We start from the raw sequence: 12089 nt of genomic DNA, 5'->3' as shown, positions 1-12089 counted from the left end.
ATGAGGTTCAGGTTATAAGTACGATGCGTAAATGCAACTAAATTAAGTGATTATTTCATTTACTCTAATGGCCATTATTAAAATAGTGTAATTAAGTCACTAAAAGAAGTTAATTTGTTGATGTCAAAAACAAATGAATATATTATCCGAACTCTGTCCTGTAATTGACGTACAGCTAAGAATTACAAAATACATGCATTTTATAGTTAATTCAACTATTTGTTTTGCTAGAATCAGCTAAGTTGTTTTTGATAGTCAAAAGGAATAGCTATCTGATAAAAATGTGACAGTCTTAAGAATACAAAATAAAAAATACTATTTTTGAGTTGGTACTTAAAAAGCTCTAACAACTTTCCAAAAAAAATAAGACAACAATTTTGGTGTTTTTTTTCTCTTCCAGTTAAAAAAAAATAACTTTTTGGTTAACCCTAAATATCTCATGAACTATTGACGCTAGAAACTTGAATTAAATTTAATATTATATATTGTAACGTGATACCAAAAAAGTATATTTTTGGGAAAAAAAATCAAATTGCCAGTTTAAAAAAAAAAAAAAAATATATATTGTAACGTGATACCAAAAAAGTATATTTTTGGGAAAAAAAATCAAATTGCCAGTTTAAAAAAAAAAAAAAAAATACTAAAAGAAACATTACTCAAAGTTGGTAAAAACTGAATTTCCACTGAAATATCTTTTCAAAAACTTGAGATTAAGGTTTAAACTTATTTTATCTTATAAGAAATATTTTTTTCAACATTCTGAAAAATGTTGAGAAAAAACGAATCGACAGACAGTAAAAATTGAGTTTCGATTCAAATATCTTTTGAAAATTTTGAGATATTGGCTTAAAACTACTTTTATCTTTTAAAAAATAATGTTGTCAACACTCAGTCAAATTTTGAGAAAAATCGAATTGACAGTTTTTTTTACAAAAAACAATAACCTAAAAAAAAAAACAATACTAATGCTTGGTAAAAATTTACTTATGATTCAAAAAGCTTTTAAAAATTAAAAATATTATCTTCAAACTTTTTTTATTGCACATAAAATATTGTTTTCGATATTCGGTAGTTTTTTTTACATAAAGTCCAAAAAAAAATAGTACGAAAATTTGGTAAAAATTGATGTTCAGTTCTTGATATCTGTCAAATTAATTTAATTCATCCAATTTATATAAATTTAAGAAATGCTACTTAAATTGGTAAACATTTGTTTTCGACTAAAAATCTAGATTTTAAAACTCACCTTTTTCTTTTTATAAAAAATATTGTTGGTAATTTTAAAATTTTCAAGAATAATTCAACTGACAACTTTTTTAACAAAACACGAAAATCTACAAACTTTTAAGACAAATCGACAGACGGGATGGGAAATTATCAGTGTAGGTCGCATCCCAGCCTCGTTATTCGATATACTATTGGAATAATTTAATAATGTCACTATGGCAACCATATTCTTTTTATTCTTATTGAAAATGAGGAATTGTTTACAATTAAAAATCACCTAACACTTTCACTGTCTCAAAATTTGTATCAATCATTTCCTGAAATACTTCCCTAAAACATTACTCCCATACATGAATTGTTTAGATTTATAAGTCACTAGGCCTTAGTTCTTAACGGACATTTACCCGTAATAATTCATTATTTTCCTGAAATCGTCGATGTTTTGACGGTATTCAGACGGAAATCATTTCGACATCTTATCTTTCTATCCAGTTTTGATTGATATTTTTGTTTTCACTTTTCTGAGTCTTTTCTTCTACAAAATTAACTAAAAAAAAAGTCTAATATGAACATTCGCAGTGTCAACATTCTGAATTACAACCAAGTATTTAACTAATGTTGTCATATTACAGAACTGTGAATTATCATCGAAGGAAACTACTTGAACTTTAAATCGGGTAGTCTTGTATTTTTTCGCTAAAAAAAACTATTAAGTTTTTGACCAAGTGAAGACTTTGGTCTGAAATTCACTGAAAACAACAAAGAAATTACAAAAAAGTAATAAGTTACCTACTCATTCTTCAATCATATGTTATACATTATATCCGAGACTCTCATTAACGTTCCTCAATTCTCAATCATTCTAAGTCTGACAGAGTATATCACTTTGTAAATTATAAATTTTCATTCGACATTCTCCGCATTGAGGTATTTCAATAATTAATCAAGAATTAAAAAGAAAAAAAACGTCCATACCGCCAAAACAACTTCGAATCGGAATTCGATTTAAGAAATCCAGCACCCCACATTACATTGGCTTTGCACAGCTGAACAAATGAGCCACCACTCTATGGCCATGAAGTATAAACTAAACATATGTACATAGCTACTTAAGATACAGATATTCTCTATATATACTAACTAAAACTCTATGATTAACCATTGACTAAAGTAAAAATGCTACTTTATGTTATATTCCATGCCATGGCTAGTCAAGCCATTACCATCCAATCCCAATCCGAATCCGAACCGAGTCCAGAGCCACAGCCACCAGAATTCAGAAAGTAAACATCAAGCAAATAAAGGTACATAGAGCTTGATAGCTTCAATGGTGCTCATTGCAAAATATCAAAACAAACTGATTTCAAAGCAACACCAGCACCACGTGAATATAAATAAGCATAAATGTACATAGCTCGAGCCAGCATCAAGCCATCAAGATCGATAAATCCAACAAAAACAACAAGTATCTATTTATATGGGATTTGGTATACCTATAGCATATGGATGCTGCTGGCCAGATGCTGGCTACTGGACTTCTATATTTGAGATTAAATCCAAGAGCTCAAATAAAAACCGGACTCCTAACATAGGTAGCAAGCGAATGACCGAACCGAGCCAAACCATCGACACCACCGCTAGAATTGTCCATTACAACACTTCCATGGATGGCGGTGGTGGCGCGACAATATGCTACAGTTTTTGGCACAAACGTCCGTTCGTCTTTCCGAACGCCTACCCTCCTCCGTCCCTCTGAGTGAGGCGCGTCGCCATCACCGCCGTCGCTGCTGGTTTGTACCAAGTTGTCTGTGGGCTATCTAATTAGTGCCCATGCATTGATCACTTGTACCGTTAAGATCGAATTTAGGTTGAAGTATTTTTAAGTCTCGATATCACTCTTCTTAGAATTTAAACTATTCAAAGAAAATTAAGGGATCAATGTTTTTTTTTAGCTGTAATTTTTTTGACAGATGATAGAAAATTCCTGTCATTGACAAATGTTTTTCGGGTTAAGATCATGAACTAGCAGATCTGAAAACTGAGAATACAAATGAAATGAAACGTGTTTTAAAACGATTTGTATCAAATAAAAATATGAAAAATCTGGTGATCATTGAAAACGATGTCATTATTGAAAAAGGCAATAATGAACTAAAAGAAAAGTTTTGGAATTGATAAAGTATTTTGTTGTGGTCAAAAATGCATTCATTGAATTCAATCAAAGGATTACGTTCATTAACTTCACATTGAGAAGGTTCCTTACATTTGGAAATCACCATAAAGTCGATACAAACAAAATTGGAACCATTTTTAAGGTAATTGTTTAAATTTCTTGAAATTTATTCGTTAAGGTTAATTCATTTGCGGTTTCGAAGGTAAGTCACTTTTTTTTTTGAAATTTTATAGTTTTGACTTCGTCATTAAGTGCGAAATACAATGTCATTCAAATTGACTTCACTGCTAAATTCTTGGCGGACTCTACTTAACCGGACATTTTGGGCTATATATTAAGAAAAACTTATGTCATGTTGAATTTTAATGCGTCTAGAGTTTGATTATTTGAGTAGGCACGATGTGCAAACTTACAAAAAAAACTAATGTTGTTTTTAAGTCAAATTAACATGAAACTTCTCATGAAATAAAGCTATAATTGCAAGTATTGTGTTGCCTCGTCTTGGTAAAACCACATATCGTCTGAGTCATGATATCCAATCGCCTCAATCAGAAAAACTTGACGAATTTGAAATGAAACACAGCCTTTACGACATTAGTAACGATTTGACCCTCTTCAAATTTGTTCACAATTTTATTACAATAAACTATAAATATAAGTATTCTGTCATACGCGAAAAGTGAAACCGATTGAATAAGCAAGTGACAACTCATATTGACAGCTGAGTTTGACAGGTGTAAAAGTCCAACGCTTACAAACCAGAAAATAAATTACCCTATATGTTTTGTATTGACTTGCATTCTTTTGCTGACAAATTCAAACGAATGAACTCAAAAGAATGCAATGAATTGATTTCTTAAAAAATGAATAGATAAATTGATTGAACTTTGCAATTTGTCAAATAAGAAAAGAATTTTGAAGTCATTAAACTTTGAATTTTGCTAGTGTCCTGTTTTTATTTTATAAAATTGTCGTCTATTATTTTTTTCGAACATTTTACCAACGATTTCAAATCGATTTTAAGAGAAAAAGATTTAAAAACTTACTATTATTGATTTTGGCTCCTTGTGAAATGAGCATCGACAGGGGCGTTGGTCTGCTTCTTATGTTGGCAGTACCTCCTCCACTACCTCCACCACCACCCAACCCGAATATATGGTCCCTCGCACTTCGTCCATATCTCAGGTAGTGTTTCTGTAATCCCATATTTTATGTCTACAAAAAAAAAAGTAGAAAAAATGGAAAAAAAATTATTAATAGATGGAAATTGTAATAGTAAACAATTTAATTGATCTTGAGGGCAAAAGCACCGATTTTGTTTATTAACGGTTATACAGTATCTATCATAGACGTAGATAGGGTAGGTGATAGTCTGTGATCAAGATCGTTTTCGATAAATAGATAGGTATTTTTTTCTTGGTTTGTTTAAATGTGACTAAAAAAATGACAGTTCAAATGGTTCGGGCAAATATTTCTATGTCAATATAATTAATATAACTTTAGCTTAAGCTTAAGCACCTAGGTATATAGCGTTAAGGTAAACATGTAAATATTTGACGGTCAGGTTCTATCATCGATAAGTCATAGGTATTTTTTTTGTTCACAATATTCTGGTTTTAGTTTGTCATAAGTATTAAATATAATTTTTTATTAAATTTTGAACCTTGTTAAAAATAGCAGAAATACAGGTACTAACTTTTATCTGCCTATCCCAACCCAACTATGGTCAAGGAATCCTACTAATTTAATTAGTGAGTTTGTATGATTATTTGAACTTAAATAAAATAAGCCTACTCGTATATAATACAAACTTGGATACAGTATGATGGTCTTAATTAATTTATTGACAGTAGATTTCAATGTTATTTGAATTTAAGTACATAAATTAGTCAACACTGTTAACTGCCCCTTACATATTTTAATACAAATGAAATCATTAATTTGGAACATTTCCATTAATATTCATCTGGGAACAAATGATTTTTTCCAGTGTAATTTTCTGTAAAAATGTAGAGAACATAAAATGGCTCCAAACGAAGTATCATATATCAAGCTTTGCCAAAAATGATCTTCCACCTTATTAACCCATAAAGTTGCATTATAAGAAATCCCTACAACCTAATTAAAAATAACATGAAGGCAAACAACCTTGAAAGATGCATCCATCTCGAAGACGATGATAAACACAATATGCATTGATTTTCAATGAAAACCAGGATAAGCTCCTATCAACAAAGTAACTTGAAGGTCAATATACTTTACTCATTCATATCCATTGACTTTTGCATTCTTATTTTAAGTGAAGTATAATCTCCTTTCGAAGGAAAAAATGCTTCACATTCACTTTTATTTTTATATTTTTGTGTACGATTTAAAGGTGCAGAGGTAAACAGAACTGGTCTGTCCAGCCAGCAAAAGTCGAGTCATCCATCCGAATGCAGGATGACATAACTCTTTTAGCTCTTCGCAAAGTAGGTTGCAACAACACTTGACAACAAATAAAAATAGTATATAAATACACAATCTCACATGGTCACCGCATCATCCGAGATGGCGCATAATGTGCATCATGATTATTATGGTGACCAGCTTATCTTCACTTTTTATTATCCTTTTTTTAAGAAGAATATTAATTAGTTTTTTAAAAAAGCAATATTTTTATCATAATTTTTCGCTTTGAATTTTGTCCATGTAAGTAATTAAATAAAAAAGTATGGTCGCTTATTTAGAACTTTTTAAGGAATTAAGTTCTCAATAGCACAATAGTCCTTATGTTATTTTTTGAAAGTTAAAACCTTTGTCTTCTAAATACAATTTGAACTCTTTAGTATTACTCAGATTCTGAAAATTCTTATTTGTTATATGCAGTCAATTACCTCTATGTGAATTCTGGTTTTGAAAAACATGTTCTGAAGAGTAATTTTCATCAGTGCTGGTTTGAATCCGAACTTTAAATTTAACTACCGCTCCAATTTTAGAATTACCCGTTTTAAATGTAATTTTTAATATACATACATATGTATATTTCAAGAACTCTATCAAGAAGTGATAGAATTGTTTAAACGATATATTTGATACAAAAAAAAAGTTACTTTAAAATCTTACAAACAATAAAGATTATTTGAAAATTTTGGAAACTACTATAATATTCAATTTTAATGAATATTAAATAAAGGGATTATGGATTTGGAAACTGTAACAACCATCACGAATTTTAATAAAACAAAAAAAAACTTTTAAAATTTGATAACTCAAAAACCTTGACGGGATAGAGTGATTTGAGATCCGGATTTCAAATTTTTTTCAATCAGTGTATTGATTAATGTAAACTTTAAACCATTTAATGCAGTTGAAAACTACAAAGGTATATCCTTCATGAATGTGATTGTGAAGATATTTTGTGGTGTTCTCATTAATTGGCTTGGTTGGATGTAAAAAACTTTGTTACAGAGGTTCAAGCTGACTCTAGAAACAACTATTCGAAGGTTGCCAACATATTTACTTTAACATCAATAGAAAAAGCATTTCAAGCCAAAAACAAAAAACTGAACACGTTGGTTGTCGATTTTAAAACTGCATTTGATTTCTTCAATACTTCAAATGCTTCATTTTTTAAACTTTTTCAACTTGGAGTGTCAACAAAATTCATCCAAATAACCCGTTGTTTGTAGACAGATACTGAAGTTGCAGTCTGGGATGACAAATCATATTCAAAACTATTCAAATTGCTTACTGGAGTAAAGCAAGGATATCTACTCAGTGCTCTATTATTTGTTCTTTTTATTAATGATATAGCTGCGCACATTTCGGGAGGTGTCCGAATTGTGGATATCGTAATAAATGTAGTACTCTACTCCGATGACCTTCTCTTGTAGCCCGAATCAGCAGAAACTCTGCAATTTATGGTAAATCGTCTTACGGACTATTGTGTCAAGTGGGGTCTAGTCATCAACACAGGAAATCGTTTAGAAGAATCGGAAGAATACGAGTATTTGCGAGTTTTACTAAAGCAAACACTTCACAAAGCTTAATTAATGTTACTTGGAAGAAGATTTTCTCTAACGCTCATAAAAACCTTTCAACAAAATATATTATTTTCAATGCAGTCGTAAAATCTTAACTTTTCCACACCAAACTATTATTTGGAAACAGGCCTGCCAAAACATTTTACTTTAAGTCTAAAGTTACAGGCTAATTATTTAAGCAAAGTGTTTGGTCTACGGGAAACTCGGTTATGTAAGAAAATGATGATCTACGAAATTCTGAAAAAGGACTGGTGGTTTGAACATTGCTGCTTTCTGTGGAGAAGTTGTGCAGATCAATTTTCTACGAAATCATCTAAAAACTTGAAGAATCTAACCGAAATCAGATGATTGAAAATGCCCGTCAGTCAGAGAACAGATTACTCTTTAGCCAGCTTAATTATAACTTGTGTGACAAGAGCTACTTCCAAAATTCTTTCTCTTATAAAGATAATTCCCTAATTTTTAAACCAAGATGCGAACTACTACATTTAAATGGAAAACCATACAACGAAAGCTTTGACCAATCTCGCAATTTATGTCACATGAGAGCTAAGGAAGATTACTTTCATTTTATCAGTGCAGGAAACAATTGAAATTTTAAATGGATCAGATTGTACAAACCGTCAAATTTGTCAGAGCTAGCTACCACTACAGAATGGTTATAATAACGGAATATACATAAATCATTTAATGCAAATATTTATACAATCAAATCAAACCTTTTTTTTATAAAAGCTTTTGTAAGATTTATCATGATTACTTGCAAAAGCTGACTATGTAAAAGGTCAAATTTCGACAGAAATGTCATCAACAGGCCAATTCCCATTATTTTCTTTAATTTATATTCCGTTAGTATTTGAACTGGAAATTCACTTTTTAGTATAAAAATGATCAAGAAATTTAATTTCAAAAACGCTTAGTTTTGACAATTAGTGAAAATAAGAATTATGTCGGAAGCAAGAACAAGAATTTTCAATATTCTTTGAAGTAATATGGTTCCAATATAATTTCTCGGTAGATACAAAATAAATCAATAACCGTTATTCTGTTAAAATTACACGAGGGTCATTTGATACCCTTTGGAACTTATAAATGAGGATACAAAATATTCTTTTTTGATTGAAAGTCCACTTAAGGTCCCAAGTTTTGGTATATTCAGAATTTGCCATATCTTTTACTCCCCGTCTTCTCACCTTTGTATTATTTCTGGAGGCGACTATGGTATTCTATACTAAAGATCAATATCTGCATCCCTTAGAATTTTATTTAAATAATTATATTCACCTGTATGGTCACTCCATATATTGATGTTATTTAGATTGTAAAATCATTTTGTTGCACTTGAATGGAATCTCACGAACTTTTGCTTTATCATTCTCACTTTTATTACATGTTTTTAAAAAAAAAAAAAAAACAAACCTGTGATCATGCGGGATATTGAATCTAAGCACGTTTTCTCCTTAAATTATTTACTTTAAGATACATTTTTTAGATAGGTATAACTGTTTTATTTTATCAAACATTTTTAGTGTGGTTTGGGAATTCCCATTTGAAATTCTGACGTTCTGTCCTTAGTTGTGAGATGGGTATCATTTAACTTGAAATATCTTACAAGAATAACAAAAAAAATGTGCATTTTGTTGCACTTATATGTGAAGTCATTACAAAGATATACAATTTATTTTAGTCGACTTATAATTTATTCGTGGAAAGTCCAAAAGAAAGTCAATATTGTAAAAACATAAACACTGTTTCAAGGATGATTACTTTTCTCCATTGTTGTCAAATTGATTCGATAATATTTATTCTATATGAGTGCCAGATTTTGAGCCAAAAAATTGTATATGGTGAAAGAATATCAATTAAATAGTGATAAATAAATGATAATTAATTTCTCTTTATTGTATCAATGCAAATATTGATTTATTTATTAGCAAATATATACGAGTAATTGTTTCAGTTTAATTTCTTACAGGAAAATACTATAGTGTGAATAGAAATAGATGAGAAGCTTCTAAAAAAGACAATTTTTGGTCTTTCATTTGACATGTTATATAAGAGTTCTAAAAAGTGCCTAAGATCTATCCAAACGTTATGAAAAAAGTATTATTTTTGGTAAGTTGAAAGCAGTTACTGGGTTAGAAAGAGATTTCTAAGGGCTTATGAGATTTTTTTGATGATACATTATTTAGTTATTCACTTAAAAGTTTTCACACCTCTGTTAATCTTTTAGTCTTTTATTAAAAAGTTACATCTTAGACGCTTATGTAAATATGTAGTTAGATGCTTTAATGTGTTTGTATGATTATAATATTTCATTATATTTAAGTGACAATGGTTATTTTTCTTATTGACAAAAGTTACATTTTTATTGAAGTTCCTAATTAATTATCGAAGGACAAACTGATGAAAAATTTTACAAATATTTTGCCATCATGACACAATATGTGCGTTTATAAATTTATGCATGAGAGCTATTGAAAGCGGCATATACTGCAAAACATAACTTTTTCGAAGGGTTTTGAATGGTCATGTATACCTGAAAAACCAACAGAAATATCAAACAAAAAACAACATATTACAAAAGGATCCAAGTTTTGCTGTAAAAAAACCCGAGTCTTATATATTCGAAGGTGTTTTAAGATCAAGATATTTGGTTTTCACGGATAAAGTTTTTAGAACTTCATCAATTGTCAAAAGGTTCGGTAATTTTTGAAGTGCTTTAGCTCAGAAACTCCTTTTCCTAGCAAGCCGAAATTTAACAAGGCTCATGTTATCGACTTACTTTAGTAAGTAGATGGATAGATAGATATTTTATTCAATAATTATAAGGTTCTTGTTACATACATTTTTTGATTTAAGGAATAAATAATGAAGCATGACAAAAATGTCGTCTGCCCGAGTGACAATGTTATCTTATTTTATATTCAATTTAAAATCATACAATTTTTAGTTTTTTTCAAGTAATTTGTACTTATTGACTTGTTGCATAATTTACTTTTAATTCAAACAAACAATAAAAAGGAGAGTAGTTGTGACTTTAAGTTTAGTCGAAATAAAATTACTTAAATTACTTTTACTCAAAAACGAAAATTTGCTTACTTTAACTTTATTTACCAAATCCAAAGAAAAACATGACTTTTAGTAGACACAAAAATACAAAAAAGTAGTTTAAAAATGTTCATTTATGATTCTTCTCCTATAAGATCATCGCCTCGGTGGTATATTTTTGGATTAGCAACTAATCTTCTCCATTTAGGTAACTTATTGTTTCTTTGTGGCTTAGATACCTTTTTCCAAAAAGGAGTCTCCTTAGCTCCTTTAATATTGGACATACACCCATGAAGTGGATAGTGTTTTCGTTCACTCTCATACTGCATAAGGAGCAAATACTTTTCTAAGGAAGAACCGACGCAAATTTTCAACAATTTCCGAACTAGCAGCATCAGCCTCGGCTTTGAGGTGCTTGTCAATTTTCAAATTAAACGTAAGATTCCTTCCCAGATAAACATAGTCCTTGACTACTTCCAATACTTCTCCATCATACCTCCAGTTTTCTCCTCTTGCAGTCCGTCCTGCACAATTTTTGAATACCATTATCTTAGATTTTGCAGAATTCACTTCCAGTCCCCATTTTTTACAATAGTCATATATCCTATTGATGACAAGCTGAAGAAGCTGGAGACTGTCAAAATGGCAATTTCATCAGCATATATAATTACTTTTATTTTTAAGCTTTCAAACTCCACTCCACAAGGAAGCCAATCAACCAAGTCATCAAGAAATAACGCAAATAACAATGGGCTGAGATTGCATCCTTGACGTAGTCCTCAATTTATTTGAATCTCTTTTGATTTGCCACATCTATTATGAATGCTAGCTGTCGTTTGATTGTATAGTTTTTCCAGTGCTTTAACAAACTTGGATGATACACCTAAGTTGTAAAGTTTATAGAACAGCGTTTTTCTGTCAACTGTATCAAATGCAGCTTTCAAGTCAACGAAATAGGTATACAATTTAGCATTACGCTTCAGTTTGCCTCGTATTATACATCGAAGAAAAAAAATGTAATCGTCTGTAGAATACCCTTTCCGAAATCCTGACTGATACTCGCTCAGTTTGTTGTTTAAATTTACCCAGTTAATAAGCCTTTTATTTAGAATTGATGTGTTAATCTTCAAACTTGCATTATGAAATGATATTGCCTTATAGTTTGCTGGGGCGGTTGGGTCACCTTTTTTAAGTATTGCCTCATATAGCCTCATCAAAGCAATCGGGATATACTTTTCTAAGTAGTGCAAGCATATTCTTTTAAAAAATTGCTTTTCGTCTGACCATACATTTCTAACGAACTAATATTGCTAACGCCTTTAATGAAATGTTGTTCTTATTATTTAAGCGTTTTATAATTCCATACAAATTAAGAAGGAAAGTATTTTTCAGCTCAATCATTTTAAGCGACTTTTAACGATTTTGAACTACGAAGGAAAATGTATTTCATTTATTTTAAACTAATACAAAAAATGCTTGAAATTGTTTTAAGACTCAAATACAAGAGAAACCAATAAAGATATTAATCTAAAGCTTATTTCTTTTAAAAGAAATATTGTTTTAACAACAAAAAAATTGTTTTTTTGATACGAATATTTTAAGAAATGACAATA

General features: G+C 30.1%; 1 protein-coding gene across 1 annotated transcript in view; it reads right to left on the bottom strand.

The window, feature by feature from the left end:
- The window catches only part of LOC129948611 (lysosome membrane protein 2), a 54157-nt gene that overhangs the window by 22981 nt on the left and 19087 nt on the right, over positions 1-12089 (bottom strand). The window contains exon 2 of the mRNA XM_056059761.1: positions 4447-4615. Within this exon, the coding sequence (XP_055915736.1) occupies positions 4447-4606 (160 nt within the window). The 5' untranslated portion in view covers positions 4607-4615. The remainder of the gene's footprint in view (positions 1-4446; positions 4616-12089) is intronic.

The sequence above is a fragment of the Eupeodes corollae genome, chromosome 2 (assembly GCF_945859685.1).
Source record: "Eupeodes corollae chromosome 2, idEupCoro1.1, whole genome shotgun sequence".
In the NCBI taxonomy this organism is placed as follows: domain Eukaryota; kingdom Metazoa; phylum Arthropoda; class Insecta; order Diptera; family Syrphidae; genus Eupeodes; species Eupeodes corollae.
The sequence above is the reverse complement of the archived record's forward strand: the minus strand, read 5'-3'. Positions and strand labels throughout refer to the sequence as shown.